Source organism: Camellia sinensis, chromosome 5 (assembly GCF_055761805.1).
Source record: "Camellia sinensis isolate YWXY chromosome 5, ASM5576180v1, whole genome shotgun sequence".
Lineage (NCBI taxonomy): Eukaryota > Viridiplantae > Streptophyta > Magnoliopsida > Ericales > Theaceae > Camellia > Camellia sinensis.
In genome coordinates this window covers 42397370-42414807 of record NC_138965.1, presented here as the reverse complement: position 1 = coordinate 42414807, position 17438 = coordinate 42397370, and the positions used below count along the sequence as shown (strand labels likewise).

General features: G+C 36.3%; 1 protein-coding gene across 2 annotated transcripts; it reads left to right on the top strand.

Moving 5' to 3' along the window:
* Positions 1–7589: 7589 nt before the first annotated feature.
* Positions 7590–14866, top strand: LOC114301416 (chloride channel protein CLC-c). 2 transcript variants are annotated; one of them, XR_014329440.1, is made up of 4 exons: positions 7590–9796; positions 10511–10780; positions 11590–12715; positions 14479–14866. XR_014329440.1 is itself a non-coding variant. In XM_028246381.2 (3 exons), exons 1-3 carry the CDS (start codon positions 9591–9593, stop codon positions 12095–12097), a joined length of 984 nt encoding a protein of 327 aa, XP_028102182.2. In that variant the 5' UTR covers positions 7590–9590; the 3' UTR covers positions 12098–12991. The 2 variants fall into 2 exon arrangements, 1 of the variants encoding a protein (XP_028102182.2); XM_028246381.2 differs by lacking the exon at positions 14479–14866 and having other exon boundaries at positions 11590–12991.
* The last annotated feature ends 2572 nt before the right edge of the window (positions 14867–17438 follow it).

Here is a 17438-nt window from a genome sequence, read left to right as displayed (position 1 = left end):
ATCCAGTAGGGAACTTAACATGATCCTCAACAATAACAACTTACAGATAGCTATGATCATGAACACTCATTCTCGTACTAGAATAGTAATGTAACAGTTTATACAAAATATATGTATGAACTTTTCTTGAAAACAGTCATTTCAATTAACGCCGTAGGCGATTCATCTTCTTGTCCTTTTCATTAATCCCTGTTCCCAATCTTTCATAACATTAACAATACCTTAGGAAAATAAATTCACTAAGACCACTACTCTCTTCCGTTCTCCAAACATACACAAACATCCCTTCTTAAAATTTATAATTCTTAAAAAAAAATCCGCTTTCCTTCACACTTTCCAAAAAACAAAGATGACATTTTGGCTTCTTCCCGATGCAATCAAATCTATACATGCACCGTTATACAAAAAAAAAAATAACAACTCACCAACATGCATAAGATAAACCAATGAGGCAACTCAGCCCCTCCAAAACCGTAATCAACACAATCCATGATATTCCCAAACACACTGAAATATCAACAATAAAACTTTGCTCTACTAGCTATGTGCATAGTAAGCGAAAGATACACTTCTCATAACAACATACCAATTTACCAGGCGCTAGCTGGAAGGGTGTGGTACCTTAGATTCTCAGCGCATTCAGTTCTCCAGGCGCTAGCTGGAAGGTAACGGTACCTCTGATTATCAGCGCAGGGTATAACACCAACAATCACAATACAACAAGGCATAACCAACATATGTAAAACATACACATAAACTCAGGATACCAACAATGTGTTAAGGTATATGAACACATGGGTGTGTGGAGTCCATCCCCTATCTTCTCACACACACTGGAGTACAACCCCTCTCTCCTCCTAACAAGTATACATATATAATGCATCTCAACATTTCATCACATAAGATGTCCAATCAACCACGGTGTAATGCATACACGACCATTCAACTCAACCGTGTCATCCTCCACCGATGACCAAGGACAAAACCTCTAGATGCAAATATTTAGTACATTCATTAAAGACTCAATTGCCATGAGACCACAAACTCAACAACAACATTAACATGGTAGTTAAAGATACAATCCCACACATGTGTGTATTCAACACCCAAGAAACAACAATCCAATTTTCATACGTATTCAAAATACTTTTTGTTTTTTTTTTCATTTCACAAAACAAGTTCCATTTCCCTTTTGTTTTCACAAAACCAGCTCCGTCCCTTTTTGTTGTCACAAAACCAAATTTGTTCTTTTTGTTTTACAAAACCATTTCCCTTGATAAATAAAGTCATAACTCACATTAGTCCACTACATTCATTTCAAGCCATTCCAAAGCCAAAGTTAACCCCGTAGGCATTAACACCTTCACCCAACCCACATCAACACTAGAGATTTACAATGTAGGTTCACTATCTTCCATTTTAATTTACCAAATCAAAATATAATTTAGGATTTTTCCTTCATTTACTACAACATGCTAATTTATATTTTAATTAGCCAAGACAACAATCAATGAAGCCAAAACCATTCTCCACACAACCAACCCTAAGTTTATTTCATGATTTTCAAACAAATCCAACATGATACAATTTTCATGCAATACAAAGATAACCACACGTCTATCTATAGACGGAGTATTGAAAAAAAGAACAAGGAGAATCCCTACCTCAAATGTAGAACTCAAGGAGAAGAAGAGAAAAAACTCGGAAGTGCTCCAAACCCCAAATTTCTTGGATCACAATGAAGCCCTCGACGATCAACACACTTCTTACAAAGGCCCAAGGTGAGGAAAACACTCTAGCTAGATCAATCCTAAGAAAGAAGTTAGGTTTTAGAGTGAGGTGCTATCCAATGGAGGTTTTGAAAAAGTAAGAGAGAGAGAGGAAATCAAAAAGTGAACAAAAATGTGATTTCACGGACTGATATAAAAACAGGTCCGCTCGAGCGTAAAACACCCCGCTCGAGCGTCAGACACAGGTTCACGCTCGAGCGTCCAAAGATCCGCTCGAGCGCCGGATGCACTCTCCCAGAATTTTCTGCAGACGTCCAAAATACTGAGAGAAGGAAATTCACGCTCGAGCGTCCAAACTGCCGCTCGAGCGAAAAGACAACAACAAAAACCCGCTCGAGCGGAGAGGCCAAAACCTGGGCAAAATTCAAAGCTTTAAAACACAACCAACTTATTCCCAACTTGCCCAACACAACCCAAAACTCTAACACAAAGAGTAAGGGATAGAAATGAGGATAAGACAATAACAAATCTACGGAACCGAGTCCGGATTACAGTCAAACAACAATAGGGAATACCGGGATCGCTATAAGCACCTTAAGAAATTAATGCTTCTCTTAGTATATGCGAGCAATCGATGCAAGCCCAAAAGTGTAAGCAACTAGGCTCATAGACGGTTCTAATAGCGCTGATTTGATAATTTTTAGATTTATACCCAAACAGAATGACACTTCCAAAATTACTGTTTTGTACTATTTTTCTGGACAGATTTGAGCGCATCAGTTTATATGGTTTTTGACTCCTAAAAATTATGAAAAAATTCTAGTATGAAATTCAACATGTAATTAAGTTACTATAAAAATTTCAATTCAAATTTCATCTGTTTGATATGGCTTCTTGATTTTCAAAATTTATTATTAAGTGCAGAATTTTACAATTATAAATTGCCCCATCAATGTACCAATATTATATATTTATATGTATATATAAATATAACTGTAAGTCCATAAGATATTAAATAATCAAATAAATAACTATACAACTAACCTAACAAGTAATTTATATGAATAGTAAAACAGTTACCCAATTTTACCCAAAGAGTAATGATTCATCCCCCTTTTCCCCCCACCCCCTTTGACCCCCTCTCTCTCTTATTGGTTACCTTTTCTTTTTCTTTTTCTTTTTTTTCCTGCTCCACCAATCACCCCCTGCCACGTGGCAAAGGGGGGTGAGGGGGTGACCCCCAAAAGGGGGTCCCAAACATTATTCTTACCGAAAAAACTCTTTTCGCCGCTTCTCGACATCGACCACCGAGTACAGCTTCTCACACCCCGTCCATAATTCCCATGACCATAACTCAAAGACTACTCTTGGCCTTAATTAAGAAAACAACATACAAAGACTACTCTTGGCCTTAATTAAGAAAACAACACACGTGTGTATATAAAATATTTACCTGCAGAGGAGTTTCACTTCCTTTAATTTTCTTCGCAAACCCCCCCCCCCCCCCCTTTTTTTCTCCCTCCCCTCCTTTATTTCTCCCTCTCTCACATGGCTGCTAGGAAAGATGAGAAAAGAAAACTAACAACACAATTAGGGTTTTATCCTCCTTTATATGCTCTGATTCTTTCTTTTTTTTTTATATATGTACTATTACTGTTATTATTATTAATAGCCTCTAAAATTGTGGACTTCCAATGATAATTTTATTTATAATTTAGAATTAATTAAAGTACCCTCTTATAATATTTAATTTGCACTTTAAGATTCACCATCAAAGTATTTGAAATTGTAACATTATTATTATTTACATATTTATTTTTATTTTTATACTCAGGTTCTCACAATTAATCTCCAATCAACTGGTTCAGGACACCCTAGCATAGCCAAACAATTGTTTTGGAAGAGCAAAAAGGAGAACTAATGGGTTCTGGCCTATTTAATACTAGTCCCTGATGGCTTAAGCTTTTAGATGAGGTGATGGTCAAATATGGTATCCCTTGTGATTATATAATGATATTACTTTTGTACTTGAGCGATGTCGGATTTCACACACTTCCTCACGCGAAGCATGCTCACTTCGCAGCACCCACATGCAAGACAGGGATACACTCTCTACCCATCCCTGATACTCTAGCTCAGGTACCATATGGTTTTGGGTAGAACTCAACCTCAAAAGCTATTGAGGTGAGGATGCCCTTACGCTCTTATATACTGATAGTAGTTTTGTAGTCAGGAGATGTGGGAGGGATTTCGTTTCACAAGAAAATGCCTAATTATTTGGCTACTTGGAAGGGATTATGTGTCTTCTAGAGGGGTGATATTTTTCATTAATTGTATACTAACTAGAATTTCTAGTTTCTTTTTATCTGCATTCTTGAACTTTTTTTGTCCTCATTTTGTTGGATAAAGAGGACAAGTCATATGAATTGTTTTTCCATATAATATAATTAACCAGATCGTTTGGAAAGTCAGGATAATTTTTTAAAGTACCATTGGTTGCATCTTGGGATGAAGTTAATGTTTTTACTTCCTTGTATTCCTCTATTAATCTTTCTACGTTGATTCTCTCCTCTAGGTCCTCTAGTTATTTAGATTTTTCTTACTTCCGTCTCACCTTCCTTCATATACCTGAAGCTCAATAGATGGTTGTTCCTTGGGTAATATGGGTTAGAACTTAGAAGAATATGGAGGTATCCATCAGACCAGTGACTTGTGCTATGAAGTGTGTGTTTTTCCTTTTATTTGTAATCTAAAATCTAATGTTTCGGGTGTTCATCAAGAAATGTAAATTTAGATAACTATTTTCTTATGAAAGGATAATAGTAGATTATCATTTATTAGTTGATTACTTATTCGACTTGTCCTTAGCATTGGCATTACTTCTTAGATAGAGGCATGATATCTTTGCCAAACTAATAATTTTCTTGGAGCTCTAAAATTAATGATTCATAGGCCAATTCTATTGCCCTCTAGGAAGCATAGATAAGGGATATAGATATGACGCAATACAGATATGGAGATACAAAAAAACCAATGAATAAAGAACACGGGTACGGTGAGGATACGATTTAAAATAAAATTATTTCATAATTTTTACTAATATGGTATGCATAAAAATAACAAATATAAGATTATATTCATAAAATATCTAGTACTAAATTCCTTAATATCAAAAAGAGAATTTTATGTTCATCAAAGATTGTATCAAAGAGCATTCAACTAACAACTATGCATATTAATAGAGAATGAACAACCGACAATAATAGAGAGTTCAAATATTCAAGAAAATTTAAAGAAGAATAATAAAGATACTAAAATTAAGCAGTGCTAACAATAGTCCTAATTCACAATAACAAAAGAAACAATCTAAAAAGTAGAAATGGTGAACAATTATTAGCCCTTACAGCAAAGGCTAACATAGTAGAAATTGTTCTATCACAAAGGAATAAATCAAAGACTAAACAAACCCAACAAAATACGAAGAGAGATAGAAATAGATGAAGATAGAGGGAGAGAACACTGATCTTTGAAAAAATAGAAATAAAAAATTAGAAATAATAGAAATAAAAAACTAGAAAAAATTTGGAAAAAAATAAATTGGACACTTACTAGCTATATGCCTCAAGTATCCGCCCGTATCCCTCTCATATACCTCCCATACCTCTCCCATATCCAAAATTAGAGAAAATAAAAAAACTAAATTGGAAACTTAATTGGTGTATCCTATACTCTAATACAAGTGTCGTAGAGGTGTCGGACACAGGAAAACGACACGGAGACACGTATGGGACTCACCATGTGGCGTGTCCCTTTATTTATTTTTATTTTTTTTGCCCTTTTCGTCAGTGCTATTGATGGATGTTAGACGTTGAATATTTATTACTTTTTGCTTATATTTATTACTTAATAGATTTATTACTTTCTAAACCTCCACCCCGGGTCTCGCTGTTGGCCAGCCGGCCGTCGCCTTTGGCGATGGCGGTCGGCTAGCCTCGCCTCTTTCGTGCCTGATCGTTGTTTTCTGTTTTAATAAACTTGAATCCCCATAGTTTTTCCATTTCTTTTTCAGTTCTATTGGGTGTTTGGGGTGGGTTTCAGTCTTGGGGGATTTCGATCATGGACGGCGCCTTGAATATGGGAGGGTTGGATTTGTTTTGGAACTTCATTCGTGCGCTCCTACGCAAGTGGGAGTTTGAGGGGTGGATTTCAGTCAGATCTGTGGAGGCCGGCGTTGGCCTGATTAAAGAGTTGTTGGTCTTGGGGGAGTCCGGAGTGGGTGAAGTCCGGCGTGGGAGTTACGGCCATAGCAGAACAGTAGATCGTGGGGGTTCTTGTTGGGTGTAAGTGTTTGTCTCGGTGGGTGTCTCGATATTGGAAGTGCTGCAAAGGGAGCAGTGCTACGGCGTGGGAGTTCCGCCAGAGAATTCGAGTAGCAGCACAGCAGAACGGAGATGTCAGGCGTGGGAGAAGGCTGGCGGAAGGAGTTTCTCTAGGCGTGGGAGAAGGCAGGTCAGCCGGGTTTGTGCAGCGGTGGAGGCAAGGAGTTTTTCCGGCCATGTTGGCTATGGAGTTTTCCGGCCATGGAACGTCCAGTGATGTGTCTTTATAGGATCATATTTTGCACAACTTTTGTACTTATTGTATCGGCTCACACAGTGTGGTAGATTACTAGTAGGAGTGTTAATGTGAAGGGAGGAGTCGGCAGGTGGGCGTTGTGCAGGGTTCTGGGCTGGCAAAGTTGTGCAGGGTTCTCCATGGCTGGCAGGTTCAGCGTGGGAGTGTAGCAGGCGTGGGTGTGTGGCAGCATATAGGTGAATAGACTAGTGTTGTCAGGCGTGGGAGTGTAGCAGGTGTCGTTGGGTGTTGTAGCAGCATAGGTGAATAGACTTGGTTTTAAAAAGAGTGGTGATTTGGAGCACTAAATTTGAAGTTCTAAAAACACCACTAATGACGTGGCAATGTAAAGAAAAAAAAAAAAACAAAACAAAGGCCAAACTATCACATCAGTGGTGGGGTCCACATGATGCCACATCATTAGTAGTGTATTAGTGGTGCTAAATTAGTGGTATGAAGCATTTTTCTTTTAAAAAATAGCAAGTTGGCGTAGGGAGTGAAGCAGATTTGGGTTTGGTGTTGGGTTTTGGCTGTGGCTTTGGGTTTTGGCTGTGGCTTTGGGTTTTGTGGATTAATTTTGTGGGGATTCATGTATTTTATTTTTTAGTTAAGTCCTTCTTAACTTTTTTTTGTTTAAAAAAAAAAAAAACGTGAGGTCAAGGGGTTGGTTGTATGAGTGTGAGTAGCAGTAGTAGGGGTATTTTATACTTTCCGAATCTCTCTCAATGCATGTCATCTTCTTGTACCTTTAATTTCATGCTGTTAATGAAATTTTTTTTTGCTGATCAAAAAAAAAAAGTTAAAAGTGAAGTTTTTTTAAAATATCGAATTAGTTTTAGTTTTTGTTAATTTTGATTGTTTGTAGATGTAATATTAATCTACGTAGCATATAAAAATATATGAAAAATATATATTTTATTATTGGGTCCTTGCCATGTCCATGTCCCTATTTTTTTGAAATCACTATATTCGTGTTCATGCTTCTTAGGGCGTTTCCAATATGTACCTAGTTATATTGGAGGCATATCCGCATCCAATACTCATACATGGCCTTTCTTGGAGTATTCATGCTTCATGAATTGCCCACAAACAGGCCCGGCCCTGGCCATAGGCCCACAAGGCCATGGCTTAAGGCCCCTCAAAATAGGTCCAAAATGAGGGCCCCCTCCTATTATAAGTTAGTATAATATGTTAGGTGTGTTTTGAGTCCAAAAAAAAATAAAAAAGGGCCCAGACCAACTTAATTTTGTTGACCTATTAAAAAGCCAAAAGTTTAAGGCCCAAACCAACTTAAAAGGCCCATTTTTTTTCTAAGTCCTAACCCTATCAACCTTCCCTTTGATAGCCACACCACACCAGCAAGGGAGAAGAATCTGTGCAGCCAGACGAAGCAGCGCTCCAGCAGCACAGGTAATTTTTTTTTTTTTTTCTATTCAATTAATTAAATATTTATCTTGTCTTTTGCACAATTAATTACTATTAATATTGGTATTTACATCATCAAGAAAAATTTATTTAAGTATAATAGTTCACATCACATAATTTAAAAGTTTTGTATTTTGTTTAGTGGTGGTGCTTTTATTTTGAATTTTGATTTAAAAAAATATTTTGATCTCAACACAGTAAGCATAGGTAAATATTTTTTTTTCTATTCAATTAATTAAATATTTGTCTTGTCTTTTGCCCAATTAATTGCTATTATAATATTGGTATTTACATCATCAAGAAGAATTCATTTAAAAATGCAAGAAGAGCGAGGATCAAGTGATATATATTAGTTGTTATAATGTAATGCTAAGTATTTTTTGTGATTTTAATGCAAATCTTTTGTCCTTTACCTTAATTTTTTTTTTCCATTCAATAAAAAAAAATTGTGAAGGGCCCCAAAAATTTTAGTAGTTGATTATTGGCTTTGGGCTCCGAAAATCTCAGGACCGGGCCTGCCCACAAAGGAGTGCCTTCTTGTCATCCCTTCTGGTTTGTTATTCTTTGCATTGGTTTTCTCTTCTTCCCTTTTTTTTCCCTTTAGCCCCTTTTGTCCATACTTCCAAATGTATATCACCTCTCCATATGTCTGTTTTAGTATTACTTGCTTTATATGTCTTTTTGTTTCTCTCTCTCTCTCTCTCTCTCTCTCTCTCTCCCCCTCTCTCTCCCTCTCTCAAATTTTTATTGGAATCTTATGTTTGCCCTCACAACCTCAACCTTTTGAGTATTCCAAGTTCTTATTATTATAATTGTCTCATCCACAATAAGGTGGAGCAAGAAGAATTATGTAAAATTGGCTTACCACAATAAGGGTGAGGCCATGTGTATATATAATGATATTGATTACAAAATAGGAAATAAACAAGAGTGCATAAATTAAGCCCTAAATATATGTGATCTACAAATCAAGGGATCCTAAATATATTCTATATTTCAACATAGCATAAGAGTACATAACAAGTATGTCTCATCATCATCATTTTTTAACCTCAAGGGTTTGGCCTGGTGGTCAAGGCCCGGGACTTGGGGGTGTGCTCCCTCCAAGGTCTCACGTTCGAAACCTCCTAGGTGCAAGCAAATATCTTGGGGCTAGTTCATACGGGGCTTTGCCTTGGCTTTAATTGGGATCCCCGCAAGTGGACGGTAGGATTGGTCCTCAGATTAGTTAGTCTAATGGGCCGGATACTGAGTTATCCCCAAAAAATGTTATCTCTCCTTTTTTAGCACCTTGAAAGCATATGCTGTTACTTTTTTATTTTAGAAATTTTGATTTTAGGGTACTGACTAGGTAAGTGTATTGTAGTTGGTTTGGTTTCAATCTCTTGCCTCTTCAGTTTCACTATAACCTCTTCATTTGTAATTCTTCTGCAACTATCCTTGTCAGTCGTCATTGACTATTGTTCCCAATCACCCGAGATGTTAGCATGTGGACTCACATAACGTAACCCAATGTGGAGCTGGTAATTATCGTAATTGTGAAGCTTTGCTTCCTTTTTCTTTATTTTTGGCTATAGCAGTTCAAACGTTGTTGCATGTCAATAAATTGCCATATTAATATGTACCATTTTAGTGCTTGGAATAAGTGCTGATTCAGATTTTAATTTTTTTTTTTTCTTTCTTTTTCTGATGGCTCCACTAGACTATTAGTTGCCTGCTATCATGAACTCATTTTTAGTGTTCTAAAATCACTTATTTTGGAAGATTTTTGGTTCTATTTTTGGAGTTGCTGCTGGTTTTGTCGTGGGCAAGGAAGGACCCATGGTACACACTGGCTCTTGCATAGCCAACTTACTTGGACAGGGAGGTTCCCGCAAGTACCATTTAACATGGAAATGGCTCAGATACTTCAAAAATGATAGGGATCGGCGGGATTTGATCACTTGTGGAGCTGCTGCTGGCGTAGCGGCTGCCTTCCGTGCCCCAGTTGGTGGAGTTCTCTTTGCTCTTGAAGAAGCAGCTTCATGGTCTCTCTCTCTCTCTCACACACACGCGCGCACGCGCGCGCACACAACTGGTATCTTTTGACTCATATTGATGTTGGACTCACAAATCATTAGATCTAAAATCACAAAATTTATCAAATATTGGATTCTGTTTCTAAAATCACTGTCCATAGTTTCAGAGTTTTTGTGAAATTTATCAGCTTAATTTTTGCAACCAAAATGTGTATGTCCATAATACTTTTGGCATTTTCACAAAATCTGTCAGCTTAAATTTTGTAACTGAAATTTGTAAGTCCATGCTTTTGGCATTTTCATAACATTCATCAGGCAACATGTATTACTCGTAAGATTTGTGTCTGGCTTATGTCACAAATTATAGCTCCAATATTGAAAGCCATCTTTGTCAATGTTTTGTTTCAGCTAATCATTTGAAAGAAATAATAGTTCAAAAACAAAAAAAGAAGCATGAAGTGAAGTAGAGTACCTTTATCACTCGGTAACTTTACTGAAATGGTTCACACACCATCAAAACAATGGAATAACCTGGTCCTTAATGAAACTGGTAAAAATATGTTAGAAAATATTGACTGCAATACACAAATGTATTGAAGCATATAGTTTCGCTCAATATTTTAGTAAGTTCTAGTTTCTTTTGTCTTCTCATGTAATTATGGATATAGCTTTGAAGTTCATTCTTCTGTAAGCATTGACCTTATCCTTCTTGATGTCTTTTAGGTGGCGGAGTGCTCTTCTTTGGAGGACTTTTTTCACAACAGCAGTAGTAGCTGTGGTGTTGAGATCTCTTATACAATTTTGTCGGGGTGGAAATTGTGGACTATTTGGGCAAGGAGGTTTGATCATGTTTGACGTCAATTCAGCAGTGCCTGCTTATAGCACCCCAGATCTATTGGCAATTATATTACTTGGAATTATTGGAGGCATTTTCGGAAGCCATTACAATTATCTTGTGGACAAGGTTCTTCGCACTTATAGCATCATCAATGAGTATGCCCTCATAATTCTCCTTTGTGATAAAAAGAATACAAGTGATTAGAGTTATCACTTTTGCAAACATGCCATCAAAGTGACAATTGGCCAATTTTAGGCTCCATTTGCATACATGAATTTGAAATGAAGAGTTTTTTGATATTCAATTTTATAAAGTTGGAAGAAGGTTGATTATTAGACGTAGATTGATAATACAAGGTAAAGAATGCATAGAGATAGGGAAGATTTATTTTGTTATATTTTTGTACAAGTAGAATGAAGGCTTTCAAATAACTATGTTTAGCTATTTCTAATCCATTAATCTAAAACTCTCAATTCCATTTTTGAAATCCGTATCTAACATTTATATTGAATTAAACATTATACTCCTTGAATGATGATACCAAATCCCTTCATTTCAAATTCAAGTATCCCAACTGAGCCTTGTTGGAAGTAGAACCCTAATTCTGCTTAAGATTTTTGTAAAGAAGGTGTCACAAAATGATAAGTTTTATGCAATATTATCAATTTTTCATGATAATAAATCTTGTAGATATTTTTTATTCGTTCCATTACTTGTACAAATTCACTCTTGAATTTTTACCTTCTCTCTTCTTTTAACATTAACTAGTTTGTACTTATCCAATTTTTACATGTCTTGAGCTTGAAATTACCTCAATATCCTCCACATGATTCTTTGCCAAACTTGGTCTGACTTATGCACCAATTACTCCAAACTTTACATGATTTAATTAGCTTTCAAACTGTTAACTTATACAAGATCTCTAGTGGTGTTGGCTCTTTTTAATTCTGAGAATTGATTGCAGGAGAGGTCCCGGATTCAAAGTCCTGCTTGTTGCCACCATCTCCTTCCTGACCTCTTGTTGCTCTTATGGCCTCCCATGGTTAGCAAGGTGTACCCCTTGCCCCATTGGGCTGGAACATGAGTGCCCCACTATAGGTCGTTCTGGAAACTACAAGAACTTCCAGTGTCCACCTGGCCAGTACAATGACCTTGCCTCCCTCCTCCTTAACACCAATGATGATGTCATCTGCAACTTATTCAGTTCCGGAAATGAAAAGGAGTTTTCCCTCTCTACTCTTTTTATTTGCTTTGTTGCTATATACAACCTTGGTATTGTCACCTATGGCATTGCCATTCCATCTGGGCTATTCATCCCTGTCATACTTGCCGGAGCCTCCTATGGGCGCCTTGTTGGGACCCTCCTGGGCTCTGTCTCTGAACTCGATGTTGGCCTCTTTGCACTCCTTGGGGCTGCCTCCTTCCTTGGTGGGACCATGAGAATGACTGTCGCTTTGTGTCATACTTCTTGAACTTACTAACAATCTATTAATGCTCCCATTAGTCATGCTAGTTCTCCTTGTTTCAAAGACCATGGCTGATTGTTTCAACAAAGGCGTTTATGACCAAATGGTGAAAATGAAAGGATTGCCTTATATGGAAGCCCATGCCGAGCCATATATGAGGAACTTGGTTGCAAGGGATGTTGTCTCCAGTCCCTTGATATTTTTCTCTGGTGTTGAGAGTGTGGGCGATATATTGTATGCTTTGAAGATGACAAGGCATAATGGTTTCCCTGTGATTGACGAACCACCTTTCTCAGATGCTCCGGAGTTGTCTGGGCTCGTTTTGAGGTCTAACTTGCTTGTTTTGCTTAAAGGAAAGAAATTTACGAAGACGAGAGTGTTGAGCGGATCAGAAGTTTTGAGGAGCTTTCACGCGTTTGACTTTGCAAAGCCAGGATCAGGGAAGGGGCTCAAGCTGGAGGATTTGGACATTAAACAGGAAGAGCTAGAGATGTTTGTCGATCTCCATCCCATTATTAATACATCACCATATACGGTAGTGGAGACAATGTCTCTCGCCAAAGCTGCAGTCCTATTTCGGAGCTCGGTCTTAGGCACTTGTGTGTGGTGCCGAAAACACCTGCAGTGAGTTTCTATTGTTTATTGTTGTGTTTTCTTTCATTTCTTTTGCTAAAAATTTAAGTTCCGTTTGTTTTTGTCGAAAAAAATTTCCTGCATTGTGTTTTTCTCATTTTCTAACATTTGGTGCAATGGAAAATGGAAGTCAAAGGAGAATGTTCTCCATGGTCAAGAGAAAATAAGGCTATTTGGGTAGGAAACATTTTTTACTTTTAAAAGGTGGTAAAAATTTTCCGGACTACAGTCTTACCAATGCCAACACACTATCATCACCACCACCACACCGCTATCGCTACAATCACCACCACCACCACACCATCACCACCACCACCACCACTTTTTTCAAAATAAGTTTTTCGTAGAAAATATTTTCAATTGGGAAGTTTTTTCCACCGGAACAAACAGAGCATTAGTATACTTTCTGTCTATTTTTGGTTGTGTGCTTTGTTCTTCAAGGTTATCTTTGTATGTTGAATTTGTATAGGCATTAGTGGAGTGAAAACAACAAAAAGGATAAAGGAAAAGATAAGAATTAAATGAAGTGGAAGAAACTAATTATTATTTTAAATGCCCGTCATTTTCCTTCCAATAAATTCAAGATCCGGATATAGCAGTAAGGAACTTGTGACCAACTAGGAAAAGTTAGTATGTTGCTATTGAAGTTGAAGATGGTGATGAATAAATGCTTGCGTTAATAATTAATACTTAGTTTCTTTGTTCTTGTACTCCTGCTTTTCATCCATTTCCAATGATTTATTGTTTAAAAAAGCAGTTTTTTTTTTTCCCCTCAAATGAATTATTCTAAAATATTTTGTTTAGATAGTTGTTTTCTTGCAAACGGAAACAAAGACAAGGAGATAACTATGGAATTGAATATATGTACTCATAATGTTTCTCATGGTTTATTTATTTTTATTTTTTTTGATCGGCAAAAGAGAACCTTTATTGATGCAAAAACCAAACAAAACCAGAGATTACATCAAAAAAGGAGGGTAAGAGCAGCAAGCTAGCTCACCCCAGGAGTTTGGTGAGGAACCAAACCCAAGAAGAAGAGAGACACAGGGGAGAACGACAAAAAAACCAACAGACCAATAACAGACCAATCACAACCCACAGAACAGCCCACTTAGCTGACAGCAGCCTACAGAGAGAGAGCAAGCAAAACATATACTCTCCCACAGCATCAACCAGACTTTATGCATCCAGCAACAGGACAACCACACCAGAACTCCACTGAATCTATGCACTGTACCAAGCAAATTATATCCAAGAGTAACTGCAAGCTCTTAGCAACACTAGAGTCATTCAACAGCTATTGTATGCTGCCTTAGGACAAGTGCCATGAGGTAATACATCACTTCTCAGCACCCAACAGAGCAGCATTCCATTTCTGATGCATCACTCCTGATTACTAGCAGATGAACAACTGAACAGAGGCACACTTAAGCCCACTGTCCTCCAAAACCACTGTCCTCTGTACTCTATTTACTGGATATTGTTTTACTAGTAATGCTAAGTATTATGAAAAACCTTTCATGAAAATAATCGTGAAAGCTTTGTGACCCTTGGATTACACTTAGAATAAAGTGCCACATACTAATCAAGGTAATCTAAGGATTATAAATCTTTCATGATCATTTTCATGAAAAAAGTTTCATGATCCCTAACTTTTCTCTTGTTTTACCATGTTGGTGATTATGTTTGAAGCACTTCAGAAGAACACGAGAGGTTTCGATATATTTCATGGATTGTTTTGTCAACTTTTGCAGAGACCTCTAATCATAGGAATCTTGACGAGGCATGACTTTATGCCGGAGCACATTCTGGGACTTCACCACCTGCATGTTAACCCACACAAGTAGAGCTTTGTGCGAACAAAGTACTATCACGTGGCTTATACGGTTTTGTAATTGTAATTATCAATTATTATACATTTCTTTTATTGCTTGAATTCTCAGGGGTTGCTGGAGGAAGCAATTTTGATGAAAAAATGAGGCCCAGTACACATGCCAGTTATGATTTTTTTTTAATTTTTTTTAATTTTTATTTTTGTTTTTTCTTCTCACTATGGTCCGTTTGGCAAGTTGGTTTGTGGCTATTTTAGCCACAAAAGACAAAATAGGCTATTTTAGCCACAACAAACAAAACATCACATCCGATCCATAATTATTATACTCTTCTTTCACAAAAAAAGTCAAAAAAATCAAAAAGTCATTCCCAAATCAAGCTTTTTAGCCCAGGCTAAAATAGCTAAAAAAATCAAAAAGTCAAAAAGTTAACTTACTTTCCAAACGGAGGCATTCTTTGTGTTTGTAGATATAGGTGGAAAGAAATCTTGTTGTGATCTTATGCACAATCCAAACCCTTTCATAGCAGTTTTACTGAAAAGTAGTGTTCAAATTTGTTTAACAAGCCATGTGTTAAAAGGGCTTATTTATCCATATTTGTTTACAATTTCTCAAGCTAATGGGTCGTTTGGTGCAGCATATGGAGCTGTTTGTAGTATTTTATATTGGTTTTTACTGATAAAATTTATTTTACTTCCTTGTGGTTTGATGCACATTGCCTCCTTATGGTTTAAAATATTGCTAGAAAATATATGATTTTGAACCAAATGCAACAGTGAACATTGTTAACTTTAGATATAAAATGACTGTAATATTTTCAAATATATACTTTTATTTGTTATTTTCTCTTTCTGCTTTTTTATACACATAATTTATAATGCCTAACATTAATTCAATTAAATCATGATTTATTATAAATTCTTAATTTGTTTTTTTTTTATAATTCTTAACTTTGTATTCCAATTTTAGTAATTTAATTATATTTTATATCACAATTAATTTTAAATATTTAATTATTCGTTGTAGTTCTAACTTCTTAATTTAATTATATTTTAGATCACAATTAATCTTAAATTCTTAATTATTTATTTTAATTCTTAACATGTTAATTAAATTTGATTTAATTATATTTTAGATCAATTCTTAATTATTTTTTTAAGTTATTTTATTTTAATTAACATATCAATCTAATTTAGGTTTGGAAAAAATGGGGATAAAAATTATCTTTTTCTTGTATTTATTTTATTTTATTTTTTCAGAAAATTAAACTCACTCTAAAGAAATATTGTTTAACAAATGCTGGTAAAATGAATTTGACCCTTCTTATATTATAGAAATTTGTGCTAAGCTTGGTGTAATTTTTACCTACACTAACCAAACTAAATCAAATCAAGCCTTATGTCCTATCAAATGAGATCGGTTGCATGAATTTTTTTTCTCCACTCGACTATATTCAAGGTTATTTTGTTAATGAAATTAAGTAGATTCATATCTCTATGTATTACACTAGTCTACGTCAATCTAGGTTTATTCCTTCCCCGAATTCTACCATCTACCGTCACTATAGCACATATCTTTACTACTACCTCCGTTGGTCTCCATTATATATGATCTGTTGTATATGACCAAACCATCTCAATTCTCTCAATTTATTTTCTATTGGTACTACTCCTACCCATTCTTAAATATACGCATTCCTAATTCTGTCTTTTCTAGTCTTGCACACATCCATCTTAGCATCATCATCTCAACAATATTCATCTTATCTACATGTTGTTTCTTAGTTGTCCAACATTTCATCTTATACATCGCTGATCTAATAACCGTTCTATAAAACTTCCCTTTTAGTCTAATGGGTACTCACTTATCGCACGATACTCTAGACACACTCTTTTACTTTTTAGCCTCTGATTTCTTATTATAACTTTGAACTTGCTAGGAATTTGTATCAAACAAGCCGAATGTGTGTTTCTATCAGCCATGTACTACAAGATCGGGGAGTTACGGGCCGGTCCTTTCAACTAGACTTATTTCTATGAGGTCATGACTCAAAATAATTTAGTCCATCTTCCCATTTTACCCTAGTATTCAATCCAACTTCCTACTCTCTCTGAATCATTCAACTCTCTCTTTCTCTCTCTCTCTCTCCAGCACACCATCGTTCCCCTCTGATGCAGTCAACATCGTTCGACTCATACCATCACCTCATCCTCCCTTCTCGTCGTCGTTTCTCGACTCAACCATTGTCCCCATCCGTTGTCGTCAACAACACTTATCTCAACTGCTACCCTCGTCCTCCTCTCTCGTCGCCGCCATCATCACTCGCCTAATACTATCGTCTTCTTCCATCGTTGCCATCATCATCTCTCCTCCTCCATCCTTCATCTACTATCTTCAATACAATAATTCTCCATCATCGATCTACTATCTTCAATATCACCATTGCCACCATCCTCCTCCACCATCGATCTACCATCTTCGACGCTAAACTTCAACAATGGCTTCAGATCTAGGTGTTTTCAATGCCGATCTACTATTGTCGATGACAAATCTATATTGCGCATAGTCGCCCGTGAGATCGAGAATCTTTCTCTACAATGTGTTGGTGAAGATATGTGTTTGTAAGACATGTGGAACTGATATGATTAATTTATTACTTAATTCAATGATAAATTTATCATTGAATATGTATTTTATTTTTGTGTTGATTTGTGACGGCGATGACTAGATTTGGCTTCTGTAATTTTTTTACAAACATTCAATGGTAAATTTATTACTGAATGTGTCAATGTCGGTGATAAATTTATCACTAAATTAGTCTTTAATTCTCTGTGTTGATCTAAGAATGTGAAAAATGATAAGAACTTCTAGTAAGGGCTCTT